Source organism: Orbicella faveolata, unplaced genomic scaffold (genome assembly GCF_042242905.1).
Source record: "Orbicella faveolata isolate gen_17 unplaced genomic scaffold, um_ofav_v1 contig_13, whole genome shotgun sequence".
NCBI lineage: Eukaryota > Metazoa > Cnidaria > Anthozoa > Scleractinia > Merulinidae > Orbicella > Orbicella faveolata.
Genome location: NW_028301540.1, coordinates 25,130,001 through 25,156,522, shown reverse-complemented (window position 1 = coordinate 25,156,522; position 26,522 = coordinate 25,130,001). Strand labels below are relative to the sequence as shown.

Below are 26,522 nucleotides of genomic sequence, written 5' to 3'. Positions count from 1 at the left end.
TAAAGCATCAAGCGTTGCTTACAATTCAGGCGAAACTCAAACTTGCAATTACTTTGTTTTACTTTTCGGTCGAGATAGACCTGGCGAAATCCTCGCAAGCGTGTGGCAAGAGGAGGGAACTGGACTTTGAAGTCCTGAAACGGTGCTATATCCAAATATATCCAACTGGTTTTTTGCTGTGTTATGGAAAAGCTGTTAATCTTCAACATATGTGAAACTGAGAGTGGAGTAATGCGGAGGTCTTGTAAATGAAGCAGCGGAACACAACTTGGTCAGCGATATGAAGCGGGACATAACTGAATTCGGCACTGTCTTACTTCACTCAAACTGGAGCAGCTTACAACGAAAGTACTGAAGCAAAATTCCAACAGACATGAACGTATTGATTTGTGGGCCAAAAACACCAAACATTTAGGGAATTTGGGACGCCATTTCCCCGCGCTATATCCGCAAAAATCCACGCTGCATGTACGCGCGTGTGCCGCACATGATGGCGTAATTTGTTCTAAAAATAGAAAAATTGTCCCATATCATAGGCACACCCCCAATACTAGAAATGGGGCGCGCTTACGGTCCCCGTCCCCGATTATGGCTCCTGCTCTAGGATATCATTTCTTACAAAACTGACTGGTTGGTTGAAGATTTTACCTAGAGTAAGGAAACCAGGAATTGCCTCTCAAAAATAAAAAAAAATCAAATCGGCAAGTTTAAATTTACGCAAATCAGCCTCAACAGTGTCGATAGATGGGGGGATTTGGGAAGTTTACTCTACTATAGGTTAGCAAAATTCAGCCGAACTAGCTCTGGTAAAGGCTAAGGGTTCCAGGTTCCCAGCGGCACATCCCCACCCAGCTATTCCCAAAGTACCCCACCACCCGGGACTCTACAGCACAGTTGTTACTGCTCCATCTGTCATTATCTCTGTCTTTTGTAGTAAGCGCCATGTTGTTATGATATGCTAACGAATCTCCCGCTGTACCTGAATATGTCTACCTCCCCCCCGCCTCTCCTTGCGCCCTTGCCACACACCGCCGGAAAGAGAAAAGAAAGGCCTGATTGAACACCAGCTCTCACCATAGCAACTTTATTAGCAACGGGTAATATATACCTGAAAATCATCTCCTTTTCAAGAAAAGGTTCAAAAACCTTAAGGCAATCTTGCAAACTCGTGGTTTCTGGCTCATTCTTTTGGAAGAAAAATTACAAGAACTCTGACCGTTTCCTTAATAATTAAATCGACTAATTATTAAAATTCTTTTATGTAGTTTTTTTGAAACACATCTCAGAATAAAAAGTAGCGATAAAAAACGACATTTCGATCTCCCTGAGATCATTTTCAAGTTATAGAAAAAGCGAATGAAATATACATATATAATTACAAATTAGGGCGTGAGAATGCTGTGATAAGCGACCATGGCTAATACTAGAAAAACATTTGCTATAACAACTGCTGTGAAAATTATAGTTTCTGGCTTAAATCAATGATTGTAAAGGAAACTATTTTTATCTTTATAAGAATTCCAATTCAAGAATTCCTCTTAAGTTAATGAAACAACTACGAATCATCGTTTGTTATCGATCAATTACTGTTAGCTGTGGTAAGCGAAGATCAGATGTTGGTATTTACGTCACTAACAGGATTAAACCTGTTATTGGTATTATTTCTACGATGACGGCCTCAGTTTCATTTCAGTGAATTTAAGTGAAAGAGAACCTCTGAAGTGGCTCCACCAGGCTCCTCGGACATCACGTTTATCTCCCAGGTATTGTCCGTTTAGATTGGAGTCGTGGCAATTGCTGTACCACCAGGCGCCTGTCCAGCTTACAGCACAGTTGTTACTCCATCTGTCATTATCTCTGTCTTTCGTACTAAACGCCATGTTATTATGAAATGCTAACGAATCTCCCGCTGTACCTGAATATGAACCCACTTCAAGTCGATACTGCGCCTGCTCATCACTAATGTTGAACTTGCCATATTTGGCGTACACTTTAGCTCCGTTCCAGTCCTCCAACTCCACTCGTAGAGAGCTCGGTCTAGAGGCCGTCAGTCGGTGGATCTTGTCGTTTCCTAACCAGAACTCCGCAGTCAGCTGACCAAAGCCTGCTTTGTAGTCGTTCCATCCCCGATAGAAGTCTACCGAGCCATCTTGTCTTCTCTGAAAGACGGTCCAGCCTCCACCATCGGTACGCATGTCACAATAGACCTTGATTTGTCCTTTACCGTCTGGATTGACAAGGTACTCTCCACTCTGAGTATGTCCTGAGTTAAGCAGATCTAAGCAATCTGTTGAAAACAAAATATTTTCGAAACATTTCATGACTAAAACAAAACGTTCTCTCGAGTCGTGTATGTATTTATTGAACGACTTCACATGAGCTTTAAAAAGAATTGTTCATTAATTATGTCAAAACACTGTGTCTATCCAGTCGCGCTTCCTGTCGCCATACAGCGCTTTCAACCTCAGAGTAAATCTCCTTTGAGCCCAGTTAACATTTTTTTCAATAATATTTTAAACAAACTGAAAAAAAAAAAAAAAAAAAGAATTCAACGTTTGAAGTCACTGCGACACTTTCAAACCCCCACCCTCCCCTCTCGATTGTTAACCAAGTAACCTACAATATCTGTTTTCCCTGGTACACCGGACGACACTGACCTCTCTTTGTTGGTCCATTCTGATCACGAGACACATCCACGCGGGACTGACCTCTCTTTGTTGGTCCATTCTGACCACGAGACACATCCACGCAGGAGACCTGGGTTAGGTTGAGACAATTAAAAGAGTTATCTAAATGCTAATTATTTAGCTGCAACAGTCAAAACAATATACCTAGTTCCTTAGAGGGTTTCGTGGCTCTGAACTCGCTCCACAGAATTATTTTTAAATTCCTCAAAACGTTGTATATTAACATATCTGAAACAATTTAATAAAAAACAAAAAAACGAAACAAAACAAAACAGACAAACAAACAAAGGGGTAGCCAAACTCAATTTTTGAGATTTAAGAACTGAAAGCTAAAATCCAAGGTGTCGTTGATTGGTTTGACTGTTGCTATAGTACGGTATTATGCCACGAACACAACATGCAACTTGTTTATCGACGATTGAGCAATTCTGTGATACGAATATTACAACATCACTTGATAAAGAGTGATCGATTGATCCGTATAATTGATTGAAAATGCTGGAAACTATACCGCCAGCCACCTTAAGAGAGAAAAAAACTGACCTGTACAGAGCCATAATAAGTAGATCCTCTCCTCCATTGAAAATCTTCCAACTTCATTTGTCGTGTTTTGCTGTTAAGCTCGCATTTGCCATGGGGATGAACGTTAAAAGACTTGCAACTGTTATTTCCAATGCATTTCAACTGACATTCAAACTCGTCCACAACTACAGCCGTCTTCATGACGTGACCAATTAAAGCATGGTCTGAAAACAATAGAAAAATGAAAGTTTTATTGATGTAAAATTTCCTACGAGGAGATCTAAACAAAACTTCTTTAATTCACTCTAGTTGCTATGAGTTTACTTACCGAGTTGAGTTTCAAAAACACTACCACAAAGGTCTTTGTTCGCTGCCGCAAATAACACAACCAGGAAAATGTTAAGAGTGATCATCACCAGCTGAGTTAGGCAGAGAGTGGCCATTAGTGCGGATCTCTTGTAACTTCTTGGTGTTAGGAGTGATGCTTCAGTTCCCGGGCTTCTTTGCCTCTGGATACGTGACTATAGAGCGCTGTCAGTCTTATAGCTAACAGGCTGTCAGTAATTCTTCACAGTGACTGACGTAAGGTTCTATTTACCACATAATACTACATACGCAATTAGACAGATCTGGCCGGCTATAAGGTGACGGACATTTCCGCCGTACAATTTTCAGGAAATATTAAAAGCAAAGCCAGCACAACGTAGAATTTAACTTGATTTAATACAATATTTTGGCTCGCCACTGCTACACTCCTTCTGTCATATAGGAAAATAACACAATGTGTCATATATACGCACCTGTTTTTTAAGGGCAGCGATTGCGAAATACAGTGTAATACATACGTAGGATAAGTTGACAGGCTATTAGGGACATTCAAGCCACAAGGCTCAATTCTTTTAGCTTGGTTAATTTGAGTGGTTTTCCTGGTTTAACGAGGGCGTGAGTAAAGAAAACTGTATTTTTCCAGTAGGAATTAGTTGCATGCTCCTAACTATCTTTTCTTATTAAAACAAAGAGACATGAATACTTGGGGAGAATATACATTTCAGGGTTATTGAGCGAAGCGAAAAGACAAATATTATCTATTATTAAATCAGTCATAGCTCACATCTGTTTTGACATTCTGTAATAGCTTGATATATCATTCGAATTTTTTTTCTTGCTATTGTAAAATTAACGCTGATACAACTGATTTTTCCATAAAATCATTCAAAAAAACAAAAGCAAAAAGTCTGCTATGCTTTATCCTTTCTTTTTTTTTCTTTTATAAGCCGTGATTAGGATTAACTTAACATTAGTCAAATTGTAAATCTTAAATTATTTAAAACCATTAACACATCGAAGTAAGTATATTTATTTGAATTTTGTTAACCACATTTTGTCGATCGTTGCTAAACTCAAAAACGCTTTTTATAGGTGAATGACATTGAGCTGAAACAACCTGGCTGTTTTTGTCTTTTTTTATGCATCTGTTTCTGTATATCTGTATGGCAGAAAAGAAAGAGGACGATTTTAGGCTAAACCATATATTCATCATTTATGACCCTGTTTTGGAAAGCTATCAACCACTTTGGGTATATTGGATTACTCATGGAAATATTGAAAACATCCAGACTTAATTTTAATGCAGATATTATGTTCTTATTCGTAAGTAAATACTTGCTTTAATAACTCCCCTTTAAAAAAAACAGAACACAAGAGAGTTTGTTTAGTTTGAGTATTTTATATTTTTGCGAAAAAAGAAAACTTGTAGAAACTGAATTAACAACCTGACCCGAATCGTCCGCGACAGTTAAATATGTCGATGAAAGCAATCCCATGAACATTAGCTTTTAATTTCTACCCTAGGCATATGCTCCATATTGTGTGATTGATTCCATGCGGAAAACTATCCAATACTCCTAATAAGATGTGATGGTATCGCGGAATCTCCTCTAGGAAAACAACTGTTTTCTTTTCATGGTAGTCACTAACGGGCCGTTCTTGTCACCGACCAGCCCTGGCTAGTTAAAATAACTTTCTTCAAAAATCCGAGGTTGTCTTTTTCGAGACCTTCGAAAGGATCTTGAAAACAGGGAATCTTTACAGAGGCCGGCAAACAAGGAATCCTTCGATGGAGAAAGCTTTAAAAAGAAGAAACAAAGAGGCAAAAACCCTTTGGGGAAAGGGGACGGGGCGGGTAACTGGGTTCATGACTCGGCGCATGGGCTAGCCTGCGAACGACGCGAGGGAGCCTGTAGACATTCTATTGATGCCGCCGTTCTATGATACCAGCTCCTGGTATCATGATTTGATTGGTTAAATCGCTGATTGTTGACATCTTTCAGATGAATATTTGACAGATCTTTGTAAAATTATACGACGCCAACGGTTCGTTACAATAGTGCATTTGCCGTTCTCTTGTAAATTTCGGTCTCTCGACCTCTCGTTATTTCACAAGTGATTCTTAAGAGTACTTTATGCTCTGTTACGAGGAGGAATTTTAAGTAGAAGCTAGTGGAGTGGAGCCGTTTGGCGGTGCTATAGAAATGTTTTTTTTAGAGATCAAAGGCGTGATTTTCGGACTTTCCGCTGATATCTTCTTGTCGCTTCGCAGAGTTTGACACCTCTATCATGTGCTTATAATTTCTTTAGGCTCATTTCGGTATTGCTTTGCTCTCCGACTTCTCCTGTTTCGCGCTCACCGAAATTTTTTCCGTCCTCGCCGGGAGCCTGCTCGCAGGCTTCGCATGGGCGCATGGGCAAGTTATCAAGTTAGCCCATTTGATTCCACCCTTTATTAAACAACCGTCAGCGAGCTGAAGACTCTAGTACGAAAAATTTGAATTTCTTTACAAATGTTGGCGGCCAGTCCCGGAAATGCCGCGGTAGTGGTGGTATTTCTCATTACAATTTAACGACTATCATTTGCATATTTGTTGTATTCTTTGTTGTTTGCCAGCTCCTCAGGCCGATCTAAGGTCATCCCCTTTTTTTTCTCTGTTTAGCGTCGTCCGACCGACCCAGATTTTCGCGTTTTCAAAAAAAAGAAAAAAAAAAAAAGACCTTACGCAGAAGGGAATGAAGGCAATGACACATTATTCCAAACAATTGTCACTTTAATCTGAAACATAAGCAATTTTTTGCCATACAGATTTTTAGTTTTTCCCTGTTCTCGGTTGATTGTAACAACAACGGCGACTTTTTTCTTCCACCATTGCCGCGATGTTGACTCTGTAACCGCACCTTGTTGTCTCCAGGCTCCACGGATATTATGCTGAGTTACCGGGCCTCCTAGCTCCAGACTCTTTTTCCAATTTTATTTTTGCTGTTTTTCTTCCTTTTCCGACCGACCGACCCAAAATCAGAAAACGCATTCGACAATAAACGAAAAAAAAAGTGGGGGGGGGGGGGGGAGGGGAATGGCCTAACGCGATTTCGGTGAGTTATCGTTCTGTGGGTTTCCACTACTCACAGAAAGATAACTCACCGAAACATACAAGGCAACAGGGTAAGTAGACTTTATTCACAAAATATAAGAATAATTGACTTTTTCACCAAAGCCGTTGCGTTCCCATACAAACCTTTATAAATTCAAAGCGTTGTAACACAACATCTCCATATGCTGCAAGGCGAGAGTCACGTTTCGCGTAATAAATTTTGTCTATATGTAATAGTATATGCCACATGTCACGTTTCGCTGAAGTTTCGCAAAAAGGAAAAAGGAAAAAAAAAAACATGTAACTCCTCGCATTTTGAGCTTGTGTCGCTGTGACCTTTGGTTCGTATCTTGTCGCACATTCCTCTTATTACCATAAGACTTAGCGTTAAAAAAGTGACGTTTTCCGTCAACCACATCATGCATATGCTTCAGATTTCTAACTGACATAGTTCCAGCTGCGTGCCATATTTTCGCGCGCGGCTCCTAAGTCAGGCCGGTTATATTATTGATATAAACTTGACTGAAAATAACTCCCTGTCATTTATTTCTCAAGTTCGGTCAACTCTTAACGAAGAAACGACTCGGCATCAATTAAACTTGATAAAACATTACAAGAGGTTGACTTTTTACTCCATGTTCAAAACTGAATGTCATAAAGCTGAGTGGAGTTTTTGAATACAGTAAAGAATCCCTCACATGTAAAAAGCGGTAAATAAATTTCGCCTCGGAAATCATCGATTACGGATTGAAACGGGCAGACAGAATTTGGCATACTTTCCTGTCACCTTTACGATAATTTACGCTTGAAATTTTTTGAAGAAATAAACAGAAAATACAATCATTTTGATGTTTTAGATGATAGAACAAAAGTTATTTTTATTTTCAATAATGTTGACTCTATATCCGTAGACTTACAGCTGCCCTACATCCATTCATGCATCGATTACAGGCAGAATAATATTACTTAATCAATTAAATTATTGTAATTTAGTTACATTATTATAGCTGTATCATGTTTTAGGTAATACCATGTACTAATATGGGAATACTGAAATAAATTGTTGTTGCTGTTTTTGTTGGTCAGGGCGGTTTGTCATTAGTCTGTGTGACATTAATTAGGCAAACTCGAGTCCATAGTTTTCCTGGCGTCACTTCTTGTTTAACTGAGATTTCTTGAACACTAATCCGAAACAGGAATAGTTAAACTGCCTAACCTCCAGACCCAGCTGATCATATCGTTCTCATGCTTTATAGAATAAGGGCCTGTTTACAAGGAGAGAGGGTTACCATAGCAAGCGGGTTGCCCTAGCACTCACACAAGAAAGTCAGGGTTACCCGGGTAGGCGGGTACCCTATCTGCGTGCTAGGGGTACCCTGGCAGGCGGGTTAACTTTCTCCCTTTTAAACACTGCAGGTAGAGTTAACCCGCCTTCCCGTGTTAACTTTCTAACTGTTTCCAGATCCTTGAAGCGTAACCTCGCATTAAGTTGTCCCGGGTTGTAGAGTTACCCTACCTGTGAAAGTTTGCTTGTATACCCGGGCTTTTTGCCCTCCAGCTAGAGTTAACCCGCTTGCTAGGGTAACCCTCCCTCCTTGTAAACAGGTCCTTAGAAGCTAGCCGCTAGTGTCTTTATGTCGGTGCTAATCGCTTGTGTCATAATACCCTCCTCTGGAAAGGTTTTGATACTTCTAAGAGAACAGCAAGAGGTAAAAATATCCCTCCTTGACACCTTGCATTACACTTCGAAAAGCACTGAAAGGGGAAATCGAGAAGAGATGGAAAAATTGTAACTGCTAAATGATTATGGCTAAATAGGGTTTTGTATACAATATTAGTCTGTCTACAGACCGTCCGTTCTTGATGAGTTTGTCGAGAACGCAAGCTAAAGACTACGAGTAGTCCCACTTTCGCTTTGTCCGTCGTGCGTCATGCGAAAGAAAACCGCGATAAAAAACATCCCGTGCGAGCTCGCTAGAAGGACTATGCGAAAGAAGGACTATAGCGTTTCCGTGGGGCTTGGGAGCAAAGAAAGACCGAGGAACGGAATTTTCGGTGTTTTGCCTGCGCAGAAAATGAGGCTAGAGAGCCCCCTTCCCCCCTCTTTTACTCGCTCCATTTTTTGCGCTGTAATTCTTTGCTCCCGAGCCCCACAGAAACGCTTGCAACGCAGACTAGAGGGATCAGCAAAAGTATTATCCGCGTAAGATTTAAAATAACCTCCAACGCGACCGCGCTAGTTCCAGTAGACTCAAAAATATTTACATTATTTCGTACTAAATATTTTCACATTAACTGGTAATGTTTATCAGCGTAAGATTTAAAATAACCTCCAACGCGACCGCGCTAGTTCCAGTAGACTCAAAAATATTTACATTATTTCGTACTAAATATTTTCACATTAACTGGTAATGTTTATCAGCGTAAGATTTAAAATAACCTCCAACGCGACCGCGCTAGTTCCAGTAGACTCAAAAATATTTACATTATTTCGTACTAAATATTTTCACATTAACTGGTAATGTTTAAGCGTAAAGGGTAATTTCTGAAAGTTTATATTTTTTACGTACATTATTCTAACCTGGAAGCACAAATATAAGGAAAAATTTGCAATTCCGAGGATGTTTACTGATTGTAAACAAACTCCGAGCGACTGATTCGAATATTTCCCTTGATGAATAGAAGTAGACAGTATTTTTACATCGTTCAGGCTCACTGTTATGGATCTTGCCTTCAGAGTACTTTTCCACCGATTCCAAACAATATTCGAGCGAACAATATTCGACCGGATAAAAACTGAGCTATCCGTCGCGACTGGAACTAAAGAAATGCAATCAAACTACAGCCAGTGAAATATATCTGTTCCCATGGTTAACATCCCAAAGTCAAGGCGATTCAAAGTCGCGTTCGTGAACATATAAAGTAAACTATAAATCACGAGGTAGTCTGTAGAAATCCGCCTTACAATTGCTCACTTACTCAGACTACTATCAATCTCGCTCCCAGAGTCTTTGTTCCTCTTGACCAGCGGTCGAAAAACGAGAGCTCTGGGAGCAGCCATTTCAGGCATGCGCCATAGATGCAGACTGCGCAGTGAAACCGGATGGCCAGAATTCGGTTATTTCAAAATGGTTGCTCCAGGAGGGAGAGGTCAACTTCGCTTGCGTAGCCATGCGATTGCGCGCTCAATGATCTTGGCCATTATGACGTCACTCGTGAGCGGCCCGTGAAGTTTCAATGGCCGCTAAAATAATGACACCAGAAAAGTTTTTCATCCGATGATTGCTAAAAGAATTTGAAAGAAAGCGATCAACAGACCTCAGGAATAAGATAACCTGTTAATATTTTGTCCAAAAATACTTTGGTTTTCAAAAACTAGATGTCAAAAGGATAAAAAACACGCAAAATTTCGAGATCGCTTAATTGAAAACGTGATTTTAAAGTGAAACTTTGTGCTCGTTTCATGGGCGATATCTGGAGAACCCAACGATGAACCACACGAACACAAAAATATGATCTTGATATGGTCTAAAACGTTTAAATGGTGATGAAAACGAATCATTTAACATATTCATAAAAATGATCAGTGGGTTTAAACCCATTATTCTGTAGACGATAGCGTGGAGGACCTGCTGATCAATACTCGAAACCCTCGAAATATGAGAAAGTATTCGATGGAAAATGTTCCCTTACAAAGATATTTAAGCTATCAAGTCATATGCTGAGTTGGAAAGTACATAATGCCCCAAAGAATTATTTTTCTGCTCTAAATTATCCGCAAAACCGTCGAAGATAACATTTTCTTCTGCGAGGCCAACCAACTGACGCAAGCTTCCGAGCAGACGTGTGGATATTTTAGATGGTAAAATGATACAAAATCATTGTATGGGAGACCTAGATGAAACAGATGATATTCAGAATAACATGGACGAGACCTTAACAGAAAGGTGCTTCATTTCATGTGAAAATGTTCGTCAAATATGAGATCGGAGCAGGATCTGTTTCCTCGGGCGTCCGCATGCAGTGCGAAGCTGTTTCTTGTCTCGCAGCTTCTTCTGAACTTCTGACAAGAAAGGCATCCTAAACTGTTGCTTTGGGTTCTAATTTTTTTTGCTAATTTCTCAGTGAGTTCACTTAAACCTGTATAGACTGTAAAAGAAAACTGTGTAGGATGTTACATGGAAAGAACTAAAAAATAGAGAATCTGGTTCCAAGCAGCAAGTGAATTGAAGAGGAAAGAAAATATGAACTGGGACACTTCTTATGCTAAGCCATTGACAATAAGAGTTAACTTATCCAGGAGAAACCTGTTGAGCCAAAATGACTTATCGCCAAAACAAAGAGTTCAGTACACTAAGGAAGGTTGTGACAAAGGTGATCTCTTATTGTAACCAAACCCCTTGTTTTCTAATAGTATCTGTTTTGAGACACCGTGAAAGCTTTACTGCCTCTAAGTTTGAAATGATAATCAATTCTTTTCTTTATACTTTATGCTTTTAATTTTCATCACAGTAAATCGTATGTAAATAAAGATAGCTTCAACAGTTATTTTACATTAAGTTTAAACTGACCTACAAAGAAATATTGTAGAGAAGAGTGTCACAGAGGTTGTACTTTTAAACATGAACCCGAAGCCTGATTTCTCCCCAGCTCCATCCATCCCAGGTTCCCTGTTGCTTTTTGCATTGATGACTTTATTTTTGGCTTCAAAAGAATGCATCATGCAAGTGATAAGCGTACATTTTCCACAAATAACAAAAAAAAAACACACAAGATTGGGTTTTAAATGTTTAATTGACAGTACATTGACAATAAATAGATAGCTTTATATGATCAGAAAACGGGCCTGCTTGGATGGTCTTGCAAAGGTAGTGGAAGATGATAACCTACGATCAAATAAAACTCCCCTTAATATTCACCAGTTGAAAATTGAAATAAATGTTGACGTGACGTGACCTCCCTTCCCTCTTTGGTTTTTATTTTGCCCCTAACTCTTTTCAACACAAAATGTAAACTAAAAGATAGATTTCCTAATGAGATCTAGCACCAGGAACTCAATATGTATTTACCATTAAAAAAACTAATTCTCAAAATTAAATGATCCAACCCCATCCACCTTTTAAGTCCAAGCAGATACAATGCGGTAATGTACATGGAGCTAATATCATAATTTATAAAACATTATATAGCTCATTTCCATTGTTATATAAGCATACATGATACCAGCCGACAGTGAGGCCCCTTATTTGGTCATAGGTAACAAAGAAAGCCCTCCCCCCAGTGACCCTAGATGAGTTAACTTTCACACCATTAGCAACATAACCAGGGTAGGCTTGATAACCTGTTTTCGTCAAAATACTGGCCTACCTGGGACAACTCATGGTATGAAGAAATCAAAATTAACTCACAAAACCCCACAGTGATCAAATGGCTGAAAGGAAACCAAAGGAAGAAGGACAACTGAGCATTAGAATATGAAAAAAGGCTGAAGTAATCCTGGAGGGACAACTTCATTTCATATAAACACTTGATAAAGTTGCCTCAGAAGGGTCTGATAGTGTTGTCTCCAGTACCCAAGACCATATAAATGGGGCCTTGTACTCTCCTCTGTAGAGGTTCCCTAAGGGAAATTGAATATACTCTGAACTACCAGCCTAAGGTCAAGCAGCACAAGAGAGGCCTATGCAGAGGAGAGAGGGCCTTGTATGTCATTATGTTTAAAGAAAAGTCTTACAAGACTAGACTGCAAACCATGGGTAAAATGTAGACTGCAGGCTTTTTAAGAATATCATATTCCCATTTTCATTTATAGAGAGATCGAGCTAACCATACACTGGCTAATCTGAGCCGTATACTTCAGGCTAACAGGAGAACTAAACTCTCTATAAAGGAAATGGGAATACAATATTCTAAAAAAGTCAGCAGTCTTCATTTTTATCCTCTGTCTGCATTTTAACGACCGTTGTGCAGTAGGTAGGCTTTAAGTCTTATTTAAATAATTAAAGTTAAGTTCTTGTTTGTGAAAATTCTCATTTCCGTCATTGTGGATAATATTTCTGTTTGCTAGGCCTGTTGTAGAAAATGTGGAAAGGTTTTAGTTTTCTGAAAGAACACTCCGAGCTCGATATCGCAGATATTTCATACTCAAATGGACTGATCATTTTTACTGCTCACTCTTCAAAATCATCTTCAATTACAATGTTTTCCTATACATATAAACTATTCTGTGACCAAGTTACACGTTTCTTTTGGCTACCGATCACGTAAAAAAACGCAATTTTACAGGGCGAACAGTCAAAATTTTGCCCCACATATTTCCACCGCAGAGCGATGACTGTAACTCTTTAAATGCACTTTATGCGAGATTTTTCGGTCATAAATAAAATCTACTTACCTCTCAAGAAAGAAAAATGATAGTTACTCCTTGAGATCCAAATACAATACCATTTGAAGCTGGAATGATTGGAGAAATCTGCCTCAAAAAGTTGTATCAGCGAGAGGCGACGGACGCCATTTTCGAAAATTTTGTGCATTTGCGCGCTTCTTTCGCCGTGACGTCATAATGGCCATGATCATAGGGTCAGCCAAATCTGACGTGTTCACCTCTCCCTCCTGGGTTGCTCCCAGAGCTCTCGTTTTCCAACCGCTGGTCAAGGGGAACGAAGACTCTGAGAACCACCACGAGGTGCGCGATAGTCTTTGCGCATATGACGTATGACATATGACGTCATTCAAAATAGCGCAGAAAATGCAGACATTCGACAAAATAGTCTCCCTTGAAACCGCAGGACACCCAAGATTATGAACTGCGGTCAGTGAAAGCAATAATCGCTTAGATAGATTTTCTCAAGATTAGGTACAAAATTGTGGAATATTTTACTTTGGTGCATGCGCATAAGCCAAAATGTGGACTTTTTTGCGATTGCCGGTGTCACAGTGATATGTGTATCCCCGTGATATGTGTATCCCCGCACACATATCACTAGTGATATGTGTATCCCCTCCAAAATGGCGACCAGTGATATGTGTATCCCCCACCCCCCTCCCCTCTACTTTAAAAAGCAATATCCTCCTTGAAAGCGCTCTCGTCGTCCGGTCGCTTACTGGACGAACGACTAACCCAAACAGGCTTCAGTAAAACACAAATCTCAATTTTTGTAGTTGAAAAAGTTTACGTATCTGCTGCTGGAATTGTGTTCTTGATCCTAACTGGTTTTCTGCGAGCAGGATATAATGAATTTAAAGTTGAACACCAAATGGATCTAGATATATTTCAATTTGAGTTTCACGGCAGCGGATTTCTAGGACGATATTAATTGCGCGGTGCATTCTCACCCCTCGAGTAACGCATATTCTCCACTGTTCATCGCCTTGTTTGCATCTGAATTATTCGTGGAGTGAAACACATATCACGGCTTCGACCCGATCGCCATAAAATGATTAGTGGCACTCGTGTATCCCCTGCACCCGCTTTTCAGTTCGACTTTTTGTAAGATATGTTAAGTCTCAAGCTGTATACATTGCTATACTGCGAATATTGCTAGCACGTTTCACAATATTCGACGTTTATTCTTCGGCAGTTAGCCTAGATTACGGCTGTCTTCAGGGGATACACGTATCACTGCGCCATGTAATAATTAGTGATATGTGTATCCCCTGCATGCGGTCGGCGACGGTGTACAACCGAGGTCAGTGAAACTCCAGAAATCCCAAGCTATGAATAAATGCCTGGTGTGAATATTTCTAGCAAGCCAGTTTTGACAATGCAAATGTTATGGGCATTTTTCTTCTTGGGTAGAAAGCCAATATAACGGCTGTGTCCATGGGGATACACATATCACTAGTTCATGAAATAATCAGTGATATGTGTATCCCTTATTATCCCGTGCACGCGTGCACGCGTTTTTAGTGGAATTATCGAGTTTCAAACTTCAGTGAACCCAAGCCGTGTAAAAACGTCGGGTGCTAATATTGCCTGCAGTTTTGACAAGGTTGATGCGCTATATTATAACAGTTGTGTTTCTGGGGATACACATATCACTGCGCCATGAAATAATTAGTGATATGTGTATCCCCTGCACGCGATTTCAGTTTAGATATTTAAACATTCGAGTTGCAAACTCCGCAAACCTCAACCTGGGTATAAACGTCGTAGCGAGTAAGCAGCCAGCACGTTTCGGCAATAATTGGCCATTTTCTTCGATCAGGTAGATAGCCAATCTAACGGCTGTGTTTAGGGGATACACACTGAGATCACTGCGCCATGAAATAATTAGTGATATGCGTATCCGCTGTTCGAAGTTTTAGTCAGATATACAATCGAGTCGGTTGGAACTCAACCAAACTCAAGAAATCCTAATCTGCTCCGTTGGGCGCGAATTCATTTCTGGTTTCTTCTACTCTTTACAACGCTCGTCGGAACCTCGCAACCGAGTCGCCATTTTGTTCGTTGAATGTCCAGGCGCGTATCAGTGTTTTGTGTATCCCCACGGGGGATACACATATCACTAGTGATATGTGTGCGGGGATACACATATCACGGGGATACACATATCACTGTGACACCGGTTCCCAATTTCTTTAGTGCCAGTTTCCTTTCCTTTTTCTCGGCGCTTTTACTCTCGCTACCTTTTGCGCTCCATATTCTTTCCGGCTTCCCTAAAAAGTTGGGTTTTAATTATGGGAAAAGCGTGGAAATGGGACCCTGATCAATTATAGGCCATTTTACCACCATTTTTGCACTAAAACTGATAACGTTGTTTTTCAATTTGTTACGTCAGAACGCCGTCGATATCCAAAAACGACTGTTGCGCGGATAGATCTATCCTAGCTCTACCACCTGCTTATCAAGAACATCTGGTGAGATTTGAATTGATGACGTCCAAAGTGATACAAAGAGCACGACCATTGAGTAGCCGGATATGGATCCTTGGGCGTCAAAGGGTTGATACAGGGCGTTACATACAGATTCGACTGCATTCGTCTCCAAACGACTAGCTCGAAGTCACTCGAAAGTTTTGAGAAATAATCTGATGCTGCTTGACCCTGTTCGACTAACCTTTGCTTAGAAGGAAAAGAAAAGGGAAAGTTAATTAGAAGTTTAAGCATTTAAGAGTGCCTGCCTGTAAAAATCAGACAAATTCTTAATTTCGCGGCAAGGGTCGAAAATTCGATTTCGCTCATATTCTTGTGGTAGATAGGCTAGGGCATGACAAAAACTACTGGATAGTTTTTTTTTGGCAAAATATCCTTTTATTTCAAAGAAATATGCAAATTAGCAACTTCCGTTAAAATCGTCATTTGACGCACCATTTTTTTAAGCCAGTTTGAGAGCCTCGCATGCAAAACCACATCATTCTTCCGTCTTTAAAACACTCAAATATTTTTGTCCAATGTTTAAATGTGTACTGGATTGGTTTTAGGAAATGTTGCGTTGTCTTTTTGGGTGCAAAATAATTAAATTTCGAAGACAGGTATTTCATTCACTTAAAAGTACTTCGTGAATATAATTGATTTTCACCATGTGCGAAACCTTCAAATGGATTAAGCTTCTGGTGGTTGAATCGCAGAAGGATGATCTACAGATTTATGTAAAAATTTCTTTGGGCAAATGATTGTGAGCGACGCGAGAGCTTTTCAAAGTACGTCAAAAATGCAAATATTTGACCATCCGTCGTCAAATTTCAATTTACGAGTTAGACGTATATTTTAGCATGCGCCACATGACTTGACCTATAATAAGTTGAAATAGACACAGAGGTGATAATTTCGAAATGTTCTAACCTTATTTGTTGCAAAAGGTAGGTCCAAAGCCGATTTGACGTGTTTCTAGTCGATCTCTCACCATTCGTCGTACATAAAGCAGAAGTTTGCTTTTGTTTACACAAGGTTAACGTCCGATGTACATCGCCAACTGTCAACCTATTATTCGTCGAATACCATGGATCTGTGACCATCTTTCTGCGCATATGAACATCACTGCATCTAAAATGGCTGAGTCATTTGTAGATAGTTGCTTGCTTTACACTGCGCCAAAATAATGCGTTCGATCGATTGCTGACCATTGCTGATAAGCGTGTCGACGCAGCACAATCTTACAGCCGTTATTTGTTCGTCACGCAATGTTGTCACGGCATATACTGCATATTTTGATCCATTTTGTATAGAGCACTCTCAGGATAAATGAAACAATTTAATCATTGTTCATCTGTTTGTTCATATATATAATAATATGTGTATATTTATATAATCGTATTCTATAGTGTACGTGGCCTCGGTCCAAATCACGTTTGTTGTGCGTTTTGATGTTTCAGACAACAGCTGATAAAGCTAGTGCCAGTACTCACTAGAATTTTAAAAAAATCGCCATGAAACAAATTATAGATCAATGAAGCAAGAACTAGCTGAAATGAAAATAGGAAATCACAACGTGTCTAATTGCTGAGAAAAACAGACTAAATTTGATTAGTAATTACGCGAGTAAATAGCCCTGGCCATGCCATTTTATTTGGCGTATTTTGTTTGCCTAGTGGCGAGGCATCGGTATGTTTGTAACAGAAAATAGAGGACTTGTCAATACAGTCCAAAATTATTGTCAGTAAAATATTGTAAATAAAACACCTATTGACCGGTTACCTCCGCGGCCACCATTTGGTCGTTCCGATAAGGGTTTCACTATTGTCTTTACCCCTATCATAGGGGTAAAGACAATTCAGCGGCCACCCAAAATTTAAACACTTTGTTTTGGAAGGGGCGATGGTAGATAAGGGTCCGAAATTGAAGGTGCATGACTAGTGATAATTCAAATACACGTCTATCATGATTGTCTTGAATTGACTCCCCGTTCACCAAGAAATTTATAACCCGATAGTGAAAAATTAAATATTCAGGGTACACCTCTATTTAAGCGGCTAGCCCCATAGTAAGCGGTCACCACCCATTTCCCCGGGGGTAGCCCACTGTATTACATGTAAATAAAAAATAATTGCACAGCCAGCGCGAAAAGACCTAGGTATGAGTTTAGCGTCACAGTATTACGCAGGCCATGTAGGTAGCGGTGGTCGAGTAAAAGATATCAACAGGGGCAATGGTAAATTATTCATTCTTCTCATTTCTTAATTTAATCTCTTCCTACTCAACACGATTGTGTGCTCCCAGTGGTTCCCAGCTTTACGGAGCCTTATGTATTAGGATAGAAATTGTCCTACCCCTACCCCCTAAAATGGGATGACAGTATTGCGTGACGAAAAAGGAACCGCTGCAAGCAAGGATTCAAGCCGTCAAACCATGATGATCAAACGTAATATTTTGGTGTAGTGCAAAGCAAGCAACTATCTACAAATGACTTACCCGTTTTTGACTTAGATGCAGTGGTAATCATATGTACCGAAAGAGGGTCACATATTCATGGTATTCGACCAGTAAATAAGTTCACGGTTGGCGATGTACATCGGACGTTATGTAAACAAAAGCAAACTTCTGCTTTAGGTGCGACGAATGGTAAGAGAAACACGTCAAATCGGCTTTGGACCTGCCTTTTACAGCAAATGAGGTTAGAACATCTCGAAATTATCAGCTCTGTGTCTATTTCAACTTAACATTGGTCAAGTCATGTGGCGCATGCTGAAATATACGTCTAACCCGTAAATTGAAATTTGACGACGGATGGTCAAATATTTGCATTCTTGACGTACTTTGAAAAGCTCTCGCGTCGCTCACAATCATTTGCCCAAAGAAATTTTTACATGAATCTGTAGATCATCCTTCTGCAATTCAACCACCAGAAGCTTAATCCATTTGAAGGTTTCGCACATGGTGAAAATCAATTATATTCACGAAGTACTTTTAAGTGAATGAAATACCTGTCTTCGAAATTTAATTATTTTGCACCCAAAAAGACAACGCAACATTTCCTAAAACCAACCCAGTACACATTTAAACATTGGACAAAAATATTTGAGTGTTTTAAAGACGGAAGAATGATGTGGTTTTGCATGCGAGGCTCTCAAACTGGCTTAAAAAAATGGTGCGTCAAATGACGATTTTAACGGAAGTTGCTAATTTGCATATTTCTTTGGAATAAAAGGGTATTTTGCCAAAAAAACTATCCAGTAGTTTTTGTCATGCCCTAGCCTATCTACCATGAAAATATGAGCGAAATCGAATTTTCGACCCTTGCCGAGTTGTTTTCCATTTTTATGGACAGGGACTCTTAAATGTTTGTTAATGGATCCTAGTTGGCTTGATAGTTCAGTTGCAAGAGAACTGCACCGGTATCGGAGAGGTCGTGGGTTTGCATCCCGTTCAAGCCTGATTTAATTTTCAGGCTTTAATTTCGCAGCTGCTCAGGTTGTGCACATAGCTGTAACGATCATTCATGTCTTTTCACCTTTCTCCCCAGTTAAAATGTATGATCTATCATACATTCATATGTATCATATTTTTCCTTCTTTTGATCTTCATTTTCCTTTTAGGTCACAATTCTAGGCTAGAATAGCTTTTTTTAGGAGGCTTGCATATTTATTTTAATTTGATAACAAGAAACTACAGTTCGTCTGCTAAATTTTGTTCCCGTTCTTTTGTTCCTGCTCTACGCTGGCCACCAGATAACCTGGGATGAAGCGGTCTTGCTTCCTCCCAATGTCCCGCTCCCCCTCCTTCCCCCTTGCCCCGCACCGTCGAGAAAGGTAAAGGAACGCCTGATTGCAGACCAGCTATCAGCTCAGTCAAGTAATTAACAACGGGTTATATATACCAGAAAATCATCTCCTTTTAAAAGAAATGATCGCAACTTCTCGGCAATCTCGCAAACTCGTGGTTACTGGCTTATCATATCAGTAATTGTAAAGGAAACCTCTCTCTAAATGTAAAATAGTAAGCATTCCATAGATTTCTCCATGAGCCATAATCGACTATGGCTCCTGATTTCACTAATTGAATCGACTAATTATTGAAAACTGTGACAAGCTATCATGGCTATTACTAGAAAATCATTTGTTATGACAACTGCTGGGAAAATTATAGTTTCTGGTTTAAAATCAATGATTGTAAAGGAAAATATTTTAATCGTTATAAGAATTCCTAATGAACGTCACTTAAGTTAATGCAACAGCTACTAATTATTGCTTGTGGTCGATCAATTATTGTAAACTGTGATGAGCGAAGATCAGATGTTGGCATTTACGTCTCCAACATGATTAAACCTGTTACTGGTATTCTTTCTACGATGACGGCCTCAGTTTCATTTCAGTGAATTTGAGTGAAAGAGTACCTCTGAAGTGGTGCCACCTGGCTCCTCGGTAATCACGTTTATCTCCCAGGTATTGTCCGTTTAGATTGGAGTTGTGGCAATTGCTGTACCACCAGGCACCTGTATAGCGTACAGCACAGTTAATGTTGTTACCAGCTCTGTCATAATCTCTGTCTTTTGTGGTAAACGCCATGTTATTATGCCTTGCTAACGAATCTCCCGCTGTACCTGAATATGAACCCACTTCAAGTCGATACTGCGCCTGCTCATCACTAATGTTGAACTTGCCATATTTAGCGTACACTTTAACTCCGTTCCAGTCCTCCAGCTCCACTCGTAGAGAGCTCGGTCTAGAGACCGTCAGTCGGTGGATCTTGTCGTTTCCTAACCAGAACTCAGCACTCAGCTGACCAAATCCTGCTTTGTAGTCGTTCCATCCCCGATAGAAGTCTACCGAGCCATCTTGTCTTCTCTGAAAGACGGTCCAGCCTCCACCGTCACTGCCCATGTCACAGTAGACAGTAAATTGTCCTCTACCGTCTGGGTTGACAGAGTACAATCCACTTTGATTATAGCCTGATTTTAGCAGATCAGAGCAATCTGATAAAAAAGGAGAACGTTATGCGTTAATTTTAATTATAACATAGTGCGCGCGCTGGTCCTACCTTACTCCTATTGAGACATCCTGGTAAAAATTTGTGTAAATAACAAGACTTGAGCAGTTTTATTTTAAATGAAAACTTTCCGTCGAGTTTTGCTGCGAGCCGTATCTTTTTGTTAAAGTTTTGGCAATGCAAACACAATTTTGAACAAACCAAACCCTACTTCGAGTCTTTGAGCATTTTGATTCATTTTGGTCACATTTTCACTGAGTATTTATAGCTTTGTTTGCCTACATTTTCATTAATTGGAATAAACGAATTTTCCTTGACAATTTTAGAAACCAATATAATGGGATCCTTTTTTTTTCTTCACCGTGCTTTGTGAGAACTTTGTAGTGAATCACAAATAAAACATGTTTTAGCGCCCAAGTTGCTGTCACTATGTTATAAAAGAATTGGTTCATGCTTAGCGCGCGTACATCAGGTTATGGATTCACTTGGGAAGAGTTGCTCTCGGCTGTGCCTCGAGCAGTGCTCACGCTTTTTGAGTGCTCTCCGAACTTTCCGCGTGCATCCCGATAAGTCGATATACGCACGATAAGTATGGACCAATTATTTTTTTTAGTGTAACCTAACTCTATAGAGAATTTCTAGTCAGTTATCTTGGCAGATAGTCATAGGAAGGAATCAGTTTTAGTCGAAGTTTCATAAGTTATAATTTTTCATAAGTTATAGTTTCATAGGTTATCGAATCATTCTTTTGGTAAAAAACACTGATGTTTTAAAACAGCATAAATATAAAATAAGGAATAACCAAAGCTTATTTAACTGCAAATTATGATTCTGACAGTAATTTTTTTACAAAGATCTTTTCTCCGGACTGCATGCCAGACACGCTGTCCGAAACATGTCAAACGATGTATGCACTTAACCCTCGGACGTAGAAGCCAACTCATATACCCTACCTGACATTTTGGGACGTTTTAATAAAACAATCATAGGATCAACACTATCGAAGTCATCGTGAGTAGTGATAAGTTAATAAAGATGGTGAATTTTAAGCTCGGCAATGAAATGTTAACTTATCACTACTCACGATGACTTCGATAGGACACCTGTCATATATGAACTCAGTTAAGTGACCTTGCTCTCCATGAGTTCTCGCAGCTAAGTGGATAGAGCACCCGGCCGGTGTTCGGGAGGTCATGGGTTCGATTCCTGTCGGGGATTGCGAATTTTTCTTTGTCCTACGCTCGTGTCATGTTGATTAATTAACCTTAACATTACAAGTAGACAACTGTATTAACTTGACGTTTCGTATGTTACAACATACGTCTTCCGAAGTGACGGTGATAACTTTTATAAAAAATTATAAATTTAACAATAAACCGAGGCACTGGTGACAATCTAAGAAAAATAATAACAAAATTGATACTTATAAAAAAACAGCTTCTCACTGCTAAGGTTTTCATTAAGTGAGGATTTTAAGTCACTGATTAATAGCGTTTCTTTAATTTTACACGCATGTCAAACTTTCCAGTAGTAGCGAGGATTAAAAACAGTTGCAGTCAGGTTTTCTTTGCAGGAATCAATTGGAGCAAAGTATAGAATACTACTAGTACAGGAAAACAATCCTTTCCTAACTATAAAACTAAGACACTTATGCACATGATAAGAGTATGAGACCTTATTAAAAGAGAAGACGCACTTTAAAAGGGATAGCTCCTCTCTCGCGGTTCTCGTAATCGCCAGATGCTGTAGAATGGCGCACAACCTCATTTTCAGGGCTTTCCCCTCAGGAAAAAGTCCGGGAAACAAGGTTGATTGGCACACAGACCATTGTTGCTGAAATGCGTCTTCTTGAGCCTTCAACATGAATGGTTTGCGGTCTTTCGTATTATAACATGTTCAATTCGTGGTTTAATGTTTAACATAGTACTGAATAAAGCGACTGTTTGCTTCGTGGCGGACAACGCGCCATATTAGAAAGTCAACTCGGATCGAACCGCTTTGCTTTAATCACTAGCGCTAACACTTAAGTTTTAGTTTCTAAGTTTTTGTCAATTCGGCTTTACTTATTGATTTGTTTTTTCTTTTAGCCGATTCTTCAAAGAAAATCTCGAAAGATGCCGGCTTCTTGTGCACTATGCATACGGATCAATACGCTCCTGCGATAGACATCATTTGACTTGTGGACGGATTAGAGAGAAACTAACGGGAATATTGGACTAACCCAAAGAAAACCTTTCGTACAGTATTAATTGTGCACGCAACACCGTACAGCATCTAATAAACGTAATGATGCATGATAATGGAGTGTTGATGTGGTCAGTGTGCGCTTGCGACTAGCCTGACGTTGGCAGTTTTATGGACAAGCTTTTAACAGTCCGGGATCGTTATCAGATTTGATAACCATGTGACGTCACAACATGGCGGCCATTTCAAAAACCGGGAATTTCCGTATTCACTTCGCTTTGCTCGTTATTTGTTCGATTATACTCGGGTAATTTACCCATAATTCTATTCGATAATTACCAGAAAAGAAGGAGCCTCACGTGTTTTGAAGATGGCGGTTGAAGACCAGCGTAAACGATGTAAAATGCTACTCGTAAAGTGAAACAGCGCTTGCAATTTTGCATCCAAACCAGGTATGTTTTTCATTTTGTCATTAGATTTAAGTTACCTGGAGATTTTTGCGAAAATCACAAAAAATATGTCGTTAATCTTCACGCCATATTCTTGGGATTTAACGTGTTTTTAGTGTTGTGCACGATCTGTGAAAAAAGTGCACGGGGGTATTTTGATTTGCGATGTGTTGTTCGTAACGGCGGCCATATTTACAGCTGTAATCGATATGTTCCTAGGTATTGAGATGGTGGATGCTGGTTCCCATAGAATCAAAATAACAAATTTAGGTCGATTTTGTGGATATAGCTTGGTCATTACATAGGGTAGGTTTATTGTTGTCGAGTTTTGCAGCATAAAATTTTCGTTCCTTTTAGGCCTGACAGACACGCAGCATTCAACTTTAAGAATTACTGGTGGCAAAATCAAGGGGTACGTAAAAGTAACTTACATAAAGAGAGTCGATCGATTCATGGTACGGCAGTCCAGGTGGTCGGGAAACCACTTGCGAATCTAACATTACTTGTTTATTTTCTTTTGAAGGGTTACCATGAGGTCAAAATCAAGGGGCCAGCAGGAACTCCTTTTCATGTCCTTCCTGAAAATTGGAAACGAAGACTCGTTCGCGCTTCGTTGTGTTTTGCCGGAAATTAGAGAAATACCCGAGACACTTCTAGACGTGCCACAGTCTGGTATCCAAGAGCGCTAAGAAAAATTACACTTTGAGAGAAGTTGCTGGAAGACAGATAGGCCGGGTGCAATACTTCATAAACAGGGAACTAAAACACCTTTCGGAGTGCGGGAAAATCGACAATCACGTTAAAGGGTAAGTTGCCTATATTTTAGAGTCAATTTCAACAACTCGCGGTCCTGAAATATTTTCCGGAAATGCCGGCCAAACTAGGTCAGTTTTCTGGCACACCAGTCGTTATATAATGAAGCTTATTGTTGGATTTAGCGAGTGAACTATGGTACGAAAACATATTACTTGAATTATAGTTTCTTTTATATGAATCGGTCATTAAAAGCGTTTTTCCATATCACCGAATGCACAACAATAGACTACTGATCTACAACTAAAACAATTTTTTTTCCGGAAATGCCAAGACTTCCAAGTTTACTGTCACATCTCACGGCATAAAGTGTTGCATGTACCCATTCCACTGAACGGAGGTGTATCACGAATTAAAGTAAATATACCTGCTATATTTTTGTTGTTGTGCCAGAACCATATCAGGCGAGCCCACAACGACAAAGAGAACTCCAGTGCATCAAAGATGGAAACGAAATGTACAATACGGCAGAGGGGATTGAATTAGCAATCGCAGAAATTGAATTAGGCGTGGGATGGGATATGGCCATCGAGGTAAGCTATTCTATCTTCAGTATATCTGGACAGAGAGTCGACAGAGGGAGGGTCGCGAACTGTTTCGATACTGTTATTTCCATTTCATAGTAATGAATCATAGTAGGAGATGTTTCGGTCCTAACCACGCTTCGCTCATGCAAATTGAACGAAATTCAGTTACAGCTTTCCGCTTGGAATATAGAAGCAACTTGTTCAGTGTCAATTTGTGAACTCAAGATGTATTTATTGTTAGTGTTTCGTTTATATTTTATACAGACTGTTGAACAGCCAGCTTCGCCAACTGCCAAGAAAATGAAGCCTGAGTGAAAATAGAAGCTATCATATTAGTATCAATAAACAACGCTTTTGTGAACAGAATAACTGTTGTCTACCTTCGTGTGTTTTTACTCGGAACAAATATTATACGGTGTCTATCTGAAAATGAAACTTTTCGCTGTAGGTTTTGGACAAAGACAGTTTTCTTCCATACATCTCTGTTTCTATTCCATAATCCAGTAACCTATTGCGAAGCAAACATACAATTACAATTAAATGAAATTGCATTGTGATGTTGTGAAAAAAGTAACTCCTTTCATCGTAGCGCCCCATCGACCGCCATATTGAATTATACACTGTTGCTACCAAATAATGTCACGTGAACGAAAACTTGCGCAGCGATTGGTTAATGGTTTGTTTTGGTCGAGGTTATCAAATCTGATAACGATCCCGGACTGTTTAAGCCTTTTAAAGCCTTCCAAATATAGCTAAATGTTTGCCTCCGGTTTACTTGAAACGAAAGCGTTGCCACGAGTTTTCGTCGACGAGAGATTCAGTCGTGAGAACTTATGACTGTAAAGTAAATAAATTGCAAACTTCATTTCTAAATATTTCTTTGTCACAGGGTAAAAAGGTTATTTGTTTGTCAGCGTTTTTGAGCACTGCGTTTCTTATTAGTCATAGAGTTACCTCAGACTGTCAGTTCCTTATTCTCTTTCATGACGTGACACATATTGCCACCCAAAACAGGCCGTCTTTTCGTTTCCCAGTTCTAGATGCTTCTCTTTTCTTTCTTTTAGCGCAAGCTAACTCTCTTTCTGCGACAAATATACAGTTTTGCCATTCATAACTTACCGGTACCACTTGCTATAGGTCCCACTCGAACATCACTTATTGCCTCGACAGCAAACACTCCTGCACTTGTTGCCACACAAATATAGATCCCAGCATCCTCTCTTCTCAAATCTCTTAAGATAAGTGCCTCCCCTTTTCTCTGACTCCTATTCACGAGCAGTGCTGTTTCTTGTCTTTTCCAACTGATGACTGGTCGTGGATCGCCAGTAGCATTGCAGTTTAACGTCCAAGTTTCGCCGGTAGCAGCAAACACCTTTACAGGTGGCTTAACGGTAAACACAGGAAGGGAAACCACAACTAGTTGAGTTTTCCTTTCAGCATTTCCTAAAAGGTTGACCGCTGAACAGAAGTATGCGTCAGAGTCACTTTTACGGACATCGGAAATTTTTAAGACACTATTGTTATAGTGCGTCCTCCCCTGGGGTAACTGACCAGACGACTTCCTCCAGGTCACCACTGGTGCAGGGTATCCGGTAACGTGACAGGTTGGTAGAGTGACGTCACTTCTTACCGTGACGAAATTAGGTCCCGGTTGAAGAGAAACTTGAGGATAAACTGCAACCAAGTAAATATCATTAGGCCTGGTCTGATTTAGAATTTTTGATTTCATTTTTTTTTCCTTTTCAGGGGTAACAGCTGAAATGATAGCCTTCTACGCAGGCATCCTTATGGCTCGTCACGCAAGATTGAAAGATTGCGTGACGAGCCATCTGGACTTCCGTGTAGGAGGCTGAGAATTGGCAACTTTTACTTGATAGTTGAGAAACGTTAAGATAATTGTCAGCTGAGTAGATTGAGCTTTTCCACCTCGATAGAGTGGGGTATAGCAAAGCATTATACTCGTAACTAATTAAAGTTAGCCACTTTCACGTATGTCTGGACGTATGGGATATATAGAAAGTGTTGTTGGATGCTTACGCCGAAATAAAACGGCGC

The 26,522-nt window shown here is 39.8% G+C and overlaps 2 protein-coding genes and 2 long non-coding RNA genes across 6 annotated transcripts in view; 1 reads left to right on the top strand and 3 right to left on the bottom strand.

Annotated features, from left to right (window-relative positions):
• Window positions 1–1,056: 1,056 nt before the first annotated feature.
• On the bottom strand, window positions 1,057–3,895 carry LOC149115771 (fibrinogen-like protein A). Its single transcript, XM_089285146.1, has 4 exons — window positions 3,538–3,895; window positions 3,231–3,433; window positions 2,658–2,757; window positions 1,057–2,287 (listed from the first exon to the last, which is right to left on the bottom strand). Exons 1-4 carry the CDS (start codon window positions 3,650–3,652, stop codon window positions 1,665–1,667), a joined length of 1,041 nt encoding a protein of 346 aa, XP_089141272.1. The 5' UTR covers window positions 3,653–3,895; the 3' UTR covers window positions 1,057–1,664.
• Window positions 3,896–11,406: 7,511 nt separating this feature from the next.
• LOC149115770 (uncharacterized) lies at window positions 11,407–13,242 on the bottom strand. Its single transcript, XR_016206131.1, has 3 exons — window positions 13,026–13,242; window positions 11,999–12,062; window positions 11,407–11,517 (listed from the first exon to the last, which is right to left on the bottom strand). It is a non-coding gene; the product is annotated as an uncharacterized LOC149115770 (long non-coding RNA).
• Window positions 13,243–19,128: 5,886 nt separating this feature from the next.
• LOC149115768 (uncharacterized) overlaps window positions 19,129–26,522 on the bottom strand; it is a 12,577-nt gene continuing 5,183 nt past the window's right edge. Inside the window, exons 3-4 of the mRNA XM_089285134.1 lie at window positions 25,587–26,141; window positions 19,129–20,480 (exon numbers count right to left, since the gene is read on the bottom strand). Coding sequence (XP_089141260.1) covers window positions 19,852–20,480; window positions 25,587–26,141 — 1,184 coding nt within the window. The 3' untranslated portion in view covers window positions 19,129–19,851. The remainder of the gene's footprint in view (window positions 20,481–25,586; window positions 26,142–26,522) is intronic.
• LOC149115769 (uncharacterized) lies at window positions 22,864–24,836 on the top strand. Of its 3 annotated transcripts, XR_016206130.1 has the most exons (5): window positions 22,864–23,130; window positions 23,485–23,539; window positions 23,651–23,933; window positions 24,334–24,473; window positions 24,732–24,836. It is a non-coding gene; the product is annotated as an uncharacterized LOC149115769 (long non-coding RNA). The 3 variants fall into 3 exon arrangements; XR_016206129.1 differs by lacking the exon at window positions 23,485–23,539; XR_016206128.1 differs by lacking the exons at window positions 22,864–23,130; window positions 23,485–23,539; window positions 23,651–23,933 and having other exon boundaries at window positions 24,085–24,473.